We start from the raw sequence: 15,717 nt of genomic DNA on the forward strand, positions 1-15,717 counted from the left end.
ACACTATATATATATATATATATATATATATATATATATTTTCCTACACCTTATACAAATTATGTTTATAACAAATCTTGTTTGATCACCTATACCAGAGATATGTAAATAGCGGACCTCCAGCCATTGCAAAACTACAAGTCCCATCATGCCTCTGCCTCTGGGTGTCATGCTTGTGGCTGTCAGAGTCTTGCTATGCCTCATGGGAGTTGTAGTTCTGCAACAGCTGGAGGTCCGCTAATTGCATATCCCTGACCTATACATTTTTTTCCTTTATTTGTCACATTAGCATTGACTATTTGATTAAGCACACCACTGACGGTTACATATACACATATCCAGTCCCTACAGGATAGGTACCCCCTCTTCTACTTACAGACAGGGTACTCACCTACCACTTTTCCTTATACTTATTTGGTTTGACAGGGTAGCACCAATCACCCCACTTTTTTTAACCGTTATTTGCTGGGTTCTTTTACGACCTGGATGAGCCATCGTCATGCTCTTGGGGAGTAATTTTTGTAGGCCGGCCACTCCTGGGAAGGTTCACCACTGTTCCAAGTTATCTCCATTTGTGGATAATGGCTCTCCCTGTGGTTCACTGGAGTTCCAAAGCCTTTAAAACCCTTCCTGGACCGATACATGTACATTACCTTGTTTCTAATCTGTTCTTGATTTTTTTTAGATTGTGGCATGATGTGGGGCTTTTTGTGATCTGTTAGCGTGCTTCACTTTGTCAGACAGCTTTTATTTATGTGATTTCTTGATTCAACAGGTCTGGCAGTAATCAGGCCTGGGTGTGGCAAGTGAAATTTAACTCAGCTTTCCAAAAAATTGTGGTTAATCACAGTTCATTCATGATTCAGCATGGGGGAGGGGGGGCAATAATTACTTTTTCACATAGGACCAGACAGGTTTAAACAGCTTTTTTTTCCCCTTAATAAACAAAATAATAATTTAAAAACTGAAACTTGGATTTATTTGGGTTATCATGTGTAATATTAAAATGTGTTTGATGATCTGATTCATTTAAGTGTGAGAAATATGCAAAAAAAAAGAAAAAAAAAAAATCAGGAAGGGGGCAAATACTTTTTCACACAACTGTATATATGGAATATCATAATTAAATATACAGTGGGGAAAAGCATAAAAAATAGCAACAATTTTTTAGGTAAAAGAAATTCAGGTAAATTCGACTGCCACTGCTACTCAGGTCTACTGTATATTATTGCGATCAGTAGTTTAAAATGTTGGCATTTAGCAAACTCACCCATAGCTAAAGCAGGACATATTTTCCAGGTGAGTAGCATCAGAGGAAAATTCCAGGGAACAATAGCAGCAACAACACCTACAGATAAAATGTAAAATTTACATGTGTTTATATACAAATTCATAATTCAAAATTTACTAAAATCCACCAATAAAGTTTTTACTTACCCAAAGGTTTCCAACCATTCATTTCGTTGTCCCTGAGCTGTGCCCAACCAGCATGGTGATAAAAGTGGCGAACCACAAGAGGAACATCACAGTCACGTGACTCACGAATAGGCTTGCCATTATCCATGCTCTCCACAACACTGAGTAACCTCTGATGTTTCTGTACAGTTCGAGCAATGCTGGTGAATATACAGTAATTTGAAGGTCACATTTAGGTTCATATCCACTTTAGACAAAGTCCATTATAAAGTGTAAAAGAACTTGTGAATTAACAAATAAAGCAAGGCACACTAAGCTGGTTGCACAAATACAGTGCCTTGCAAAAGTGATAACCCCCCTTGGTTTTTTACCTATGTCATTACATTACAGCCTTTAGTTCAAAGTTTTTTTAATCTGAATTATATGTGATGGATCAGAACACAATAGTTTAAGTTGGGGAAGTAAAATTAGAAAAATATATATATAAAACTATTTTTCAGAAATAAAAAACTGATAATTGGCATGAGCGTATGTATTCACCCCCTTTGTTATGAAGCACATAAAAAGCTCTGGTGCAACCAATTACCTTCAGAAGTCACATAATTAGTGAAATGATGTCCACCTGTGTGCAATCTAAGTGTCTTATGATCTGTCATTACATATACACACCTTTTTGAAAGGCCCCAGAGGCTGCAACACCTAAGCGAGAGGCACCACTAACCAAACACTTTGGTAATGATTAAGCACAATATGTATGTGTGGAACGTGTTTACGTGACCATATGTTGGTGTATTTTGTGTTTGCCTTTTATTATTCACAAGGATATCGGGAGCCCTGGATTTGCAGCCATTTCTTTATTTTCCAACTAATCAAACACTGCCATGAAGACCAAGGAACTCTCCAAACAAGTAAGGGACAATGTTGTTGAGAAGTACAAGTCAGGGTTAGGTTATAAAAAAAAAAATATACAAATCTTTGATGATCCCTAGGAGCACCATCAAATCTATCGTAATCTATTGTGTACAATTGTGTTGCTAGCTGCGATTGGTCAATTTGATCACATGGTCCAGACATGCCCACTCACAGCCCATCTGTACCATGTGATTAGCTTTGACCAATCACCGCTAATCACAACAAAGCAAACTGAATGAATCAGTTTCATGTCACTTACCATAGTGGTAAGTGACATGTACTACTCTGGGGAACATTATATTGCTTTGGTCACAGTGTGTTAAAATTAAAAAAAAAAAAAAAAAAGGAAAAGTAATTAAAAAAAAAAAAAATGTTCGTACTGTCACCAGTGTCCCTGATCACCGCCACACCAGTTATATGATGACGCTGTACTGCATTGGTGACAGTATGTAAAAAAAAAAATATATATATATTAAACTTTTTTTTTCTTTTTATTTCATTCTCAAAAAAAATTATGACAAAAAACTACAACTTCAAAAAACCCGCCATGCCTCTTACAAAATATGTTTGACTGTCTACTTTCCAAAAAAGGGTAATTTGGGGGACATCTATACTGTTCTGGCATTTTAGGGCCTCAAGAAATGATAGACCATAGTTTATGTACAGAAATGTAGCAGAATACATTTTGGGCTAAATTTATGAAGAACAATTATTTGCAAAATTTCATAACTGAAATGAAGAATAACATGTTATTTTTCAAAATTTTGTCTTTTTGTCTTTTTTTCATTTATTTAGCAAACAATTAAAAACCCAGTGGTCATTAAATACCACCAATAGAAAGCTCTAGTTGTCTGAGCAAAATGATAAAAATTTAGTTTGAGTACAGTGTTACACTTTAAATGGCAATTGCGCGGTCATGCTACAGCGCTGAAAGCTGAAAATTGTCCTGAGCAGGAAGTGCTTAAAGTGGTATCAAACCACAAAACAAAAATGTAATCTATTACAGCGTACTAATCTGATGTGGTGACTGCATTAGTTTTCTATTTTTAGTTTTTTTCTTTTCACCTGGCGAGTAGGCACATACGTCCTGTCTTAGACCCCTTTCACACCGAGGAGCTTTACAGGCATTTTTGCGCTATAAATGGCACCTGTAAAGCGCCTATATACTGCCTCTTCTGCAGCCCCAGTGTGAAAGCCCGAGTGCTTTCACACTGGGGCGGTGCGCTTGCAGGACAGGTAAAAAAGTCCTGCAAGCTGCATCTTTGGGGCAGTGGGAAAGCACTGTATACACTGCTCCTATACCACCCCTGCCCATTGAAATTAATGAGCACTACTTTTAAAGCGCCTTAAAAGCACTTTGAAAGCAGCGCTGAGCCGACGCTTTTAACCCCTTTTTAACCCCTTCTGCGGGGTTAAAAGCAGCCCGCTAAAGGCTATAACAGTGGTAAAGTGCCGCCTAAACTAGCGGCGCTTTACCTCTAACGCCCGCACTGCGCCAGTGTAAAAGGGGTCTTAGGGTGTTTTCACTCTGAATGGAGGCGCAACAACTACATCTTTTGAAAGCAACATTGTCAATCTAGGAAGAGGGTAGTATTAAATGCACTAGCAGATTTAGATGGATTTCACTAAGGCTTCATGTACACTGCTGCTGGTAAAACAGACATTTAGGAGCAGTTGGGCATTTTTTTTAGCTGCCCCTGAACTCTCCTCTATGTTATCTTATCAGTACATGTACACAGGGTCGTTTATAGTTGTTTCTAGGCAGTCGAGTTGAGAGGTTTTTTTTGGAACGCAAAAAAATGCATTCAAGACAGATGTTCAGAGGCATTCGAAAAGCCAAATGCCTGTAAACAGCCTGTAAACGCTACTAAATGCGGTTAACTCGCGTTTGTTTACAGACGTTTTTAATTTTAACAAAAAAAGGCTTCTAGACGCAAAACGAGGCTAAACGTGGCATTGTAAACACGGCTAAACTGACAATTTTAGATGCCGGTTTCTAGCTGTCTAGTGAAATCGTTCAGGAGAGGTTAAACAACATCCTGTGTACACGAAGCCTAGCACTTTAAAGCCAAGCAGCAGCTAACAATTTTTAAGGCCTCATTTACACCGTACATGCAGAAAAACTGATGGAAATTGATGCGCAGATTTCACTTGCAGAGAAACGAGTTTACATGCACGTTTAAGTGAGTTTTATACACATAGCAGATTCCTGCACAGACAAAAAAAACTTTAAGCACCCCTGTCAATGTTAAGGCGGAACTAAAAAGCACCTGTCCTTTTTAGCCAAGGAAGCTACCACCTTAGTCCATGTTTGATTAGCAACTGCCATGATGCTACACATGTGATCAGTTATGACACCAGCCATTTGATGGTTAGAAAGTTTCGTTTAGAGCACAAGCAAATGTGACAGTCGCATTCCCGCCAAGCCTCAACCACTTGCCGACCGCTGCACGCTGATATACGTCGGCACAATGGCAGCGGTGGGCAAATGTATGTCCCCTTCAATCGGTGGGGCTAGCGGGCGCACCCGCCGCGTACAGCGTAACCGTGACCGCAGACTCGTTGTCCGTCGGCGTCCCGCGATTGTGTCACGGAGCCGCAAAACGGGGAGACGACTATGTAAACAAGGCATTTCCCTGTTCTGCCTAGTGACATGACAGGGATCTACTGCTCCCTGTCATCGGGAGCAGTAATAGCGGTCATGTTAGTGGTAGCCCATCGCCCCTACAGTTAGAACACCTCCCTAGGACACACTTAACCCCTTGATTGCCCCCCTAGTGTTTAACCCCTTCCCTGCCAGTGTCATTTATACAGTAATCAGTGCATTTTTATAGCACTGATCGCTGTATAAATGACAATGGTCCCAAAATACTGTCAAAAGTGTCCGATGTGTCCGCCATAATGTCGCAGTCACGATTTAAAAAAAAAAAAAAAAAAAAAAAAAAACACACATCGCAGATCACCACCATTACTAATTAAAAAAAAAAAAGAAATTAAATAATAAAAATGCCACCTAACTATAACTTTTGCGCAACCCAATCAATATACGCTTACTGCGATTTTTTTTTACCAAAGATATATACACAATACATATATCTGCCTAAACTGAGGAAAAAAATAGCTTTTTTTTTATATATTTTTGGGGGATATTTATTATAGCAAAAAGTAAAAAAATTTTTTTTTTCTTTCAAAATTGTCGCTTTTTTTTGTTTATAGCCCAAAAGATAAAAACCACAGGAGGTGATCAAATACCACCAAAAGAAAGCTCCATTTGTGTAAAAAAAAAAAAAAAAAAAAAAAAGACGTTAATTTTGTTCTGGTGTAACTTCGCACGGCCGCGCGATTGTCAGTTAAAGTGATGCAGTGCCGAATCGCAAAAAGTGCTCTGGTCAGGAAGGGGGTATAATCTTCCGGGGCTGAAGCGGTTAAAGAGTAAACCCCACTTTTGCTGCATCCATTTAGATGCATAGTTACATAGTAGGTGAGGTCAAAAAAAGACACAAGTCCATCAAGTCCACCCTATGTGTGTGATTATATGTCAGTATTACATTGTATATCCCTGTAAGTTGCGGTCGTTCATGTGCTTATCTAATAGTATTTTGAAAGAATCGATGCACCCCACTGAGACCACCGCCTGTGGAAGGGAATTCCACATCCTTGCCGCTCTTACAGTAAAGAACCCTCTACGTAGTTTAAGGTTAAACCTCTTTTCTTCTAATTTTAATGAGTGGCCACAAGTCTTGTTAAACTCCCTTTGGCAAAAAAGTTTTATCCTTTTTGTGGGGTCACCAGTATGGCATTTATATATTGAAAACATATCCCCTCTCAAGCGTCTCTTCTCCAAAGAGAATAAGTTCAGTGCTCGCAACCTTTCCTCATAACCAATATTCTCCTGACCCTTTATTAGCTTTGTTGCCCTTCTTTGTACTCGCTCCATTTCCAGTACATCCTTCCTGAGGACTGGTGCCCTGAACTGGACAGCATACTCCAGGTGCGGCTGGACCAGAGCCTTGTAGAGCGGGAGAATTATCGCATGCCAATATTCTGTTTGCTATGTTAGCAGCAGCTTGGCATTACCTGCCATTGCTATCATCTACTAGGACCCCCAGGTCCTTTTCCATCCTAGATTCCCCCAAAGGTTCTCCCCCCAGTGTATAGATTGCATTCATATTTTTGCTACCCAAATGCATTATTTTACATTTTCCTACATTGAACCTCATTTGCCATGTAGTTGCCCATCCCAATTAATTTGTTTAGATCTTTTTGCAAGGTTTCCACATCCTGCGGAGAAGTTATTGCCCTGCTTAGCTTCGTATCGTCCGCAAATACAGAGATTGAACTGTTAACTCCATCCTCCAGGTCATTTATGAACAAATTAAACAGAATTGGTCCCAGCACAGAACCCTGGGGGACCCCCACTACCCACCCCTGACCATTCTGAGTACTCCCCATTTATCACCACCCTCTTAACTCGGCCTTGTAGCCAGTTTCCAACCCATGTACTCACCCTATGGTCCATGCCAACGGACCTTATTTTGTACAGTAAATGTTTATGGGGGAACTGTGTCAAATGCTTTTGCAAAATCCAGATACACCACGTCTACGGGCCTTCCTTTATCTAGATGGCAACTCACCTCCTCATAGAAGGTTAATAGATGGTTTGGCAAGAAGGATTCTTCATGAATCCATGTTGATTACTGCTAATGATACCGTTCTCATTACTAAAACCTTGTATATAGTCCCTTATCATCACCTCCAAGAGTTTACATACTATTGATGTTAGGCTAACTGGTCTGTAATTCACAGGGATGTATTTTGGATCCCTTTTAAATATTGGTGCTACATTGGCTTTTCTCCAATCAGCTGGTACTATTCCAGTCAGTAGACTGTCAGTAAAAATTAGAAACAATGGTATGGCAATTACTTGACTGAGTTCCCCAAGTACCCTCAGGTGCAAGCCATCTGGTCCCGGAGATTTATTAATGTTAAGTTTCCCAAGTCTAATTTTAATTCTGTCCTCTGTTAACCATGGAGATTCTTCCTGTGATGTGTCATGAGGATAAACACTGCAGTTTTGGTTACTGAAGTCCCCCCTTGATTCCCTCGTGAAGACTGAGGAGAAGAATAAATTCAATACCTTCACCATCTCCCCATCCTTTGTAACCAGATGTCCTTCCTCATTCTTTATGGGGCCAATATTTTCTGTCCTCCCTTTTTTACTGTTTACAGCACTAAGATACAACACTGCTAAGTGTCCTTTCGTGTTGTATCTTAGCCGTCCTTATTGCACCCTTACATTTCTTGTTGCGTTCTTTATAAAGTCCTGAATGCTGATGATCCCTCAACCTTGTATTTTTTTGAAGGCCTTCTCCTTTGCTTTTATATGCATTTTTACATTGGAGTTAAGCCATCCAGGACTTTTGTACGCTCTTTTAAATTTATTACCCAATGGAATGCATTGGCTAATCTATCCTCCGCATTCTTTGTTCCTAAGATTTTATCCCAATTTATGCCCTCTAGCAAGGTTTGTAGTTTAGGGAAGTTGGCTCTTTTGAAATTCAGTGTTTTTGTATTCCCCTTATGTTTCCTATTTGTGTGATTTATACTGAAGCCAAATGACCTGTGATCACTGTTACCTAAATTGCCCCGTATTTCCACATCCATGATCAGGTCTGAATTGTTGGTAATCAGTAGATCCAGTAACGCTTTATTTCTAGTTGGTGCATCTACCATCTGACCCATAAAATTGTCCTGCAAGACGTTTAGGAACTGACGAGCCTTAGATTAATGCGTGGTTCCCTCCGCCCAGTCTATGGCTGAATAATTAAAATCCCCCATTATAATAACACTTCCCATCCTTGCTGCTAATCCAAATTGTGATAGGAGATCTGTCTCCCCTTCCTCCCTCAGGTTAGGGGGCCTATAGCATACTCCCAGTATTAATTTTCCCCTTAGCTTCATCCCTTTGGAGCTCTACCCATAAGGATTCCACCTCCTCCCTAGCTCCCTTAGTGATGTCATTTCTCACATTCACTTGTACATTATTCTTGATATATAGGCATACCCCTCCCCCTTTTTTACCCTCTCTATTCTTGCGATAAAGGGTATACCCTTAAAAGGTTGCTAGCCAATCATGAGAGGTGTTGAACCAGGTCTCTGAAATTCCCACAAAATCCAAATCCTCCTCGTACAACAGTATCTCTAGTTCCCCCATCTTGTCCGCCAGGCGCCTGGCATTGGTGAACATGCCACGTAGTTTAAATCGGTCGCATATTATCCTCTTATTGGGTGTTTCGAGATTGCAACTAGGACTCGCTACTATACTTACCTTGGGTTTATGTGCTTTGGTTAACCTACCACTAATGCCCCCAATACTACCCTCTGGAATATGTTCCACGCTGACTATCTCTACATCTGGACCCCCCCATCGCCTACTTTAAAAACCCCTATAACTATTCATCTTCATTCCAAGCTGATCTGCACCCTCCTCATTTAGGTGCAGTCCATCCATTCTATAGTACTGGTTATCGACTGAGAAGTCGGCCCAGTCCTCCAGGAACCCAAAGCCCTCCTTACTATACCAGCTCTTCAGCCACTTGTTTACTTCCCTAATCTCCCTCTGCCTTTCTGGTGTGGCTCGATGTACCAGTAGTATTCCTGAGAATACTACCTTGGAGGTTCTTTTCCTCAATTTAGCTCCCACGTCCCTAAAATCGTTCTTTAGGACACTCCATCTGCCTCTGACTTTGTCATTGGTGCCAACGTGCACAATGACAGCTGGGTCTTCCCCAGCCCCTCCCAGTAATCTGTCCACCAGATCCAAGATGTGCCGAACCCGAGTGCCCGGTACACAACATACAGTTCGGCACTTCAGGTCTTTGTTACAGATTGCCCTCTCTGTCCTAAGAATTGAGTCCCCTACCACTAGAATCTTTTTCCTTTCCCTTCGCTTCCCCCCCACTCTCACTGGAGGAGTTCTTCCTCCGGCAGCTAGAAGAGTCCCTCAGCTCCAGCAGTGCTGGTCCCTGACTGGTTTCACCAATGTCACTCAATGGAGCGTACTTATTGGGATGCTCCAGCCCTGGATCGGCCTTCCTGGCATTTCTCCCTCTACTCTTCCTGACTGTCACCCGATTTCTCTTTTGGAGTATCTCATAAAAAAAATGACATTTTTGTTGCAGGGAATGCTCAAAATCTGACTGGTATCTTAGTGCAGACTTCTGGAAAAATCAATAAGTCAATCACATAAGCAGGAAGTTACATTTCTGGGAGGCATCTTTACATCATCTGTGTACAGAATGCCTCCAGGCTGTCATTGCATTTTACAGAAAATTACAGCGACTAAAGATTGAAAAGGAAATTGTGTAGCAATTGTTTACAGTCTATTTTTTTTTTTTTTATTTGCTATTTTTTCCCACAAAAATGGAGTTACTGTTTAAATGCAACTGTTTTTTGAAAGCATGATGGGTTTAGAAAAGAAAGAAAAAAGTAGTAATTAAAAAGGAAAGAAAGAAATCATAGCCACCCCATTTTTGCATTTTTTTAGTTTTGGATTGATTACCTCTTTTGCCGCGTAAACACGACTGGACTTTCTGGCAGACTAGGTCCGACGGTCTTCCTGATGGACTTCCGGCGGACTTACGACGGACTTTCCGAACGAACGGACTTGCCTACACACGACCAGACTTTCCGGCAGACTAGGTCCACCAGTCTTCCTGATGGACTTCCGACGGAGTTACGGCGGACTTACGAATGAATGGACTTGCCCACACACGGACTAAAGTCCATTCATTTTGAACGTGATGAGGTACGACAGGACTAGAAAAGGAAGTCAATCTTGCTGCTTTTAATCGTCGAGATTGACACCTTGCGTGCCCCGTCGCAGGGCATACCAGGCCCTTAGGTCTGGTATGGATTTTAAGGGAAACCCCCTACGCCGAAAAAAAAACGGTGTGGGGGTCCCCCCGAAATCCATACCAGACCCTTATCCGAGCACGCAGCCCGGCCGATCAGGAAAGATGAGCGAGCGGGCCCCCCTCTCCTGAACCGTAGCAGGTCGCATGCCCTCAACATGTGGGGGTGGGTGCTTTGGGAAAGGGGGGCGTCTTGCGCCCCCCCTAACCCCAAAGCACCTTGTTTCCACGTTAATGAGGACAAGGGCCTCTTCCCAACAACCCTGCCCGTTGGTTGTCGGGGTCTGCAGGCTTATCGGAATCCGGGAGCCCCCAGATCCCGGCCCCCCCATGTGAATGAGTATGGGGTACATCGTACCCCTACCCATTCACCTGGGGGAAAAAAAGTGTCAATAAAAAAAAAAAAAAAAAAAAAAAAAAACAAACACACTACACAGGTTTTTAAAGTAATTTATTAGGCAGCTCCGGGGGCCTTCTTCCAACTTCTTCGCTTTCTCCGATTCTTCTCCTGCTCTCCGGCCTCTTCTTCCGGTGTCCGGTTCTTCTCCAGCCTCTTCTCCACTCTCCGGTTCTTCTTAGCGGTTGCCCGGTCTTCTCCATCGTCTTGTTCCCTCTTCTCTTCTTCCGTTGTTGACACGACGCTCTCTCCCGCTGTAATGCTGTGAGCGGTGCGTAATGACTTATATAGGCATGGGACGTGGTCACCGAGTGATGTCACCCGTGACCCCGCCCCTTATGACGTCACAGTCGGGGCATGCTGGGACTGTGCCGTCATAAGGGGGGGGGTCACCACGCCCCATGCCTATATAAGTCATTACGCACCTCGAACACAGCATTACAGCGGGAGAGAGCGTCGTGTCAACATCGGAAGAGGAGAAGAGGGAAAAAGATGGCGGAGAAGACCAGGCCACCGCTAGCAAGAGATCAGCAAAAGAGCAGAAGATAGCGGAGGAGCCCGGCAGAAGAACCGGAGAGCGGGAGAAGAACCGGAGAGCGGAAAAAGAACCAGACACCAGGAGAAGAGGCCAGAGAGAGCGGAGAAGTCGGAAAAGACCCCCCAAATTCGGAAGAAGACCCCTGGAGCTGCCTAATAAACTACCTTAAAAATCTGTGTAGTGTGTTTTTTTTTTTCCCCAGGTGAATGGGTAGGGGTACAATGTACCCCATACTCATTCACATAGGGCGGGGGGCAGGATCTGTGGGCCCCCTTATTAAAGGGGGCTCCCGGATTCCGATAAGCCCCCCGCCCGCAGACCCCGACAACCAACGGCCAGGGTTGTCGGGAAGAGGCGCTTGTCCTCATCAACATGGGGACAAGGTGCTTTGGGGTGGGGAGGGCGCAGGGTGCCCCCCATCCCCAAAGCACCCACACCCCCATGTTGAGTGCATGCGGCCTGGTACGGTTCAGGGGGGGGGGGGGGGGGGGCGCTCGCTCATCCCCACCCCCTTTCCTGGCCGGCCGGGCTGCGTGCTCGGATAAGGGTCTGGTATGGATTTTGGGGGGACCCCTACACCGTTTTTTCAGCGTAGGGGGTTCCCCTTAAAATCCATACCAGACGTCATTGTCGCCTCTTTCTCGTGCTCGCTGCAATAGGAAAATGTGTTTTTGCCACACAGTAGTGCAAGAACCTTTTCTAAAGTCGGACCGACACAAGTTGGAACAGTTAAGACGGCTCTTATAGGGAAAAATTTGGAGCCCCAGCCGCCACTGACCAGTGTGCAATGGTGTATTTAGACAAAACAAACAGAAAAACCACCGCGCTACCATAGAGAAACCCCCAAGCTAAGCAGCAGTTCAACCGTGAAATATTCACAATAAACAGAAAAATACCCAAAAAAACTGTGCTATATAAATGTGAGAAAAAATATTGAATGCAATAGATAACACATAAATGACATTAATATCAAATCAGTATTTTAAATTGATAATAAAATAAAATTCAATTACTAAGATGCACTAAATATATAGATGCAAAAAAATTGGAAAATGCAATGTGATATCAAATCAGTGTTTTTAAACAAATGCCAGAATTCATAAGTATAATAAAAAGCAAAGAGAGTCCCTTGATGTTTCTCCGTAAGATCCCAGTGAAATATGGAACACAAGTACACCCTGCAAAGTGAACCTCCACCAACAGTCAAATGCGCTTACCAGATGGGAAGAGCAGATAGGCACAACTAGGACAACTTCCCGACAAGTCTCCCTCGCGGAAGGTTGCAAAAGCTATGGCTGAAATTTTCGTCCCCCCACCGCTAGTGCCCAGTAGGCTGCAAAGCCGCGGCCCAAATTAGTGGAGGGCCGCTACAGGGCGGGCGGATCTGCGGATGCCTGGTCACCCACCCAACCATCTAGCAGGTGCCAAGGTGTACCCCCCCACAGTGACAATCCTGGAGGGGAGGAGGGGTGGACAGAGTGTCCGAAGCACCTAAGCCAGAGGCCTGGGCCTCACCTGGGGAAATAGGGGGATGTGGAGAACACGGGGGGGGGGGGGGGGGGGGGGGGACCGGGCACCCCAGGGTGTACCCGTGCCCCACACCATTCCAAGGAAGGAGAGGAGGGGGGCCCTTACTTACCGCTCCAGCGAGTGCGCGGGTAACCCTCCCAGACAGGTCCTCCTCGACACCAAAGTGGGGGGGGGCTGTCGGGCATGAGGAACGCTGCGACTCAGGCCGAGACCCAGTCATATGCGACCTCACGAGACGTTTAACTCACAGGGCCAGCCCCCGTCCACAGGGGCTATGTCGCGGCCGACCTAGCGCGTAGCTGTGGTCTGCACGCTTTTGCTGGCCAGACTGAGGAGATCACTGGATCTTTACTCTTGGATTAGAAAAATCCAAGAGTAAAAAAAGTAGTTTAAAAAACAAAAACAAAAAATTGCCAGGACCAGAGATCACAGCAGGGAACTAGGTCCTTACGCCTGACAAGGCAGAAAGAAAAAAAAACTGAAGGCCTATAGCAGAGAGGGGGTGTATATCGCCTAGGACTGCCCATATGCGTAGCCAAGTCTTTTTTCTGCCTAGTGTCCTTCCCCTGAGGGGGCGATATAACCCTATGGTTCTGAATAATGGAGCGCTGTGTCCGTCAATGAACGAAAGAGAAATGTGATCTTATGTTGGTCATAAGATATGGCGAATTGTAGATTGTATGGGTTGGTGTTCATAAACTTAAGACAATTCTGTAAAAGCTCAACAGAACCACAGTCTCCATAGCATCTTCAGGTCACAGTTACTAATCAATGTGGTGCAGAGGGCAGGACATTTTCCTCAAGAATTTGATGGCATTTTGCAACATCCATTTTTCCTTCTATTCTGACAAGTGCTCCAGTCCCTGCTGCAGAGAAACACCCCCATAACAGGATATTACCACCTCCATGCTTTACTGTAGGAATGGTGTTATTTGGATGGTGAGCTGTTTTGGATTTCCGCTAGACATATCGTTTGGTGTTGAGGCCAAATAATTAAATTTTGGTCTCATCTGACCATAACATCTTAGTCCATGTGGCCTCAGAAATGTTAAGGTGTGTTTTGGCAAAGCTCAGTCGTGACTGCATGTGACCTTTGAGGATTGGCTTTTTTCTTGCCACACTCCCATACAAGCCATATTTGTGGAGAATTTGTGATATTGTTGTCACATGCAGATATTTGCCAGCACACCATGGATCAACAAGATAGTGTGCAAACTGATTTTTTATTGCATGATCACATCACAAAGTAGTGCAATGTTTTGGAGCCATGCAGTGCCCCTTCGCGAGGCATGTGCTGACGAACACATGCCTGATGAAGGGGCACTGCGTGGCTCCGTAACACTGCATTACTTTGTGATTTGATCATACAATGAAAAAAAATCAGCTTGGACGCTATCTTGTTGATTCCTAGTGTGCTGGCAAATATCTGCATTGTGACTTTTTGAACCAGTTTCCAGCTGGCCGTTGCTGCGGCACCCACATCCGTTTGAGCTTTATCCAGAAACGTGTGCAATGGGAATATGGAGTATTGAATGTTGTCACGTGCACACAATGACCACTGTCGTAAATTACTGCAACTGCTTCAGAGTTGCTGTAGGCCTCTTGGTAGCCTCTCACCAGTTTCCTCCTGGCTCTTTCATTCAGTTTGGAGCGACGTCCTAATCCAGGGAGGGTCTGTGTTGTACTTCTATCTTCCACTTCTTGACAATATCCTTTGCTGTGCTTCTAGGCATTGATAAAGGCTTTGAAGGTTTTTTGTTTTCATTTTCTGACAAGTGCCTTACCACCCATAGTTCGCTTCAGTGGCACTACCAGGGACTGAAATGCTCCAGGAAATCTTTTTTTCATGCTGAGCTAATCAAAACTACCACAGTTGATCAAAGTTCAAAGTCAAATGGCTTTGTGTGCCATTGAGAAGGCGATTAGCTACACCTGATTGAGTTATTTTTTAGGAGAGGGTGATCCTTTTTCCAACTCAGTGATTCTGTTTTTGAAATTTTTTATGACATGTTGAGGTTATATCGTTTACTTAGATGTTATAAGTTGCACTGAAATACAGCTGGATAAAAAAAAAAAAAAAAAAAAAAAAAAAAAAGGGGAAGAGAAAAGAAAAGAAAAAAAATTGTCTGTCTTCATTTCATGCTGCAAAGCAACAAAATGTGATTTTAAAGGGGAGGTGATTCTTTTCCATACCCACAGTATAAAGCGGGTTTTGCCCCGTCCCTTTCCTCTTGGCTGTGGACAGTGCAGGCTGGTTATCACTAAGGATGAGCTCCAGTGTGTTCACACACGCCACGTGCAGAGCCCACCAGGAAGTCGGCACGGTGCTGCGCTAATAACAGGCTGTGAGACATTTCCCGATCTTTGCAGCCGCACATCGGGAAAATGTCTCACTGCCTGCGATTAGCGCAGCGCCGTGCCGACTTCCTGGCGGGCTCTGCACATGGAGTGTGTGAACAAGCTGGAGCTCATCCTTAGTTATCACAATGGGTCTTTCAAGATGATTGCCTGAATGCTTTGGGCTACCGATACCGAGTAAGATTGACAATGATACAGTATGTAGCTGCTTTTGTTTGAGCAGTTTTACTACCAGTTTTGTGCCTGGAATAAATGACCAAATTTTGTCATTGGTGGTCATATATTTTTGTTTTTAATCCCCAGATGAATTACTTTAAAGTTTGGAACAAGCTCTTTTTGGAGTAACATATAAATCAGGCAGTCCACTGTGATACTTTTTACATGTAGTCCAGCGAGCCAAGCTCAGGAAAGCCATCTGTGTGGGCTCAACTTAAAGGTCCTGTCATCCCTTGTGCTTTTTGTGGACCTCTGGAGGAGTGCCCTTCTGGAGACATCCAGTCTTATTTAAGACTTTGTGTATATGTTTAACACTGGATTAAGGTACATTAATGTTCAGTTATGTACTCTTCAATATAGGAAGCTGTATAAATGACTTTTTTCAGTGTAATATGAAATATATGGATGCATGTATTTTTTGCAGAAAACCAATTTTG

General features: G+C 43.3%; 1 protein-coding gene across 2 annotated transcripts in view; it reads right to left on the minus strand.

Moving 5' to 3' along the window:
* The window catches only part of ALDH16A1 (aldehyde dehydrogenase 16 family member A1), a 284,302-nt gene that overhangs the window by 234,452 nt on the left and 34,133 nt on the right, over window positions 1–15,717 (minus strand). For both annotated transcript variants that reach the window (XM_073602345.1, XM_073602346.1), the window contains exons 4-5: window positions 1,438–1,616; window positions 1,271–1,348 (exon numbers count right to left, since the gene is read on the minus strand). In XM_073602345.1, the coding sequence (XP_073458446.1) occupies window positions 1,271–1,348; window positions 1,438–1,616 (257 nt within the window). The remainder of the gene's footprint in view (window positions 1–1,270; window positions 1,349–1,437; window positions 1,617–15,717) is intronic.

This window comes from Aquarana catesbeiana, linkage group LG10 (genome assembly GCF_042186555.1).
Source record: "Aquarana catesbeiana isolate 2022-GZ linkage group LG10, ASM4218655v1, whole genome shotgun sequence".
NCBI classification, from domain to species: domain Eukaryota; kingdom Metazoa; phylum Chordata; class Amphibia; order Anura; family Ranidae; genus Aquarana; species Aquarana catesbeiana.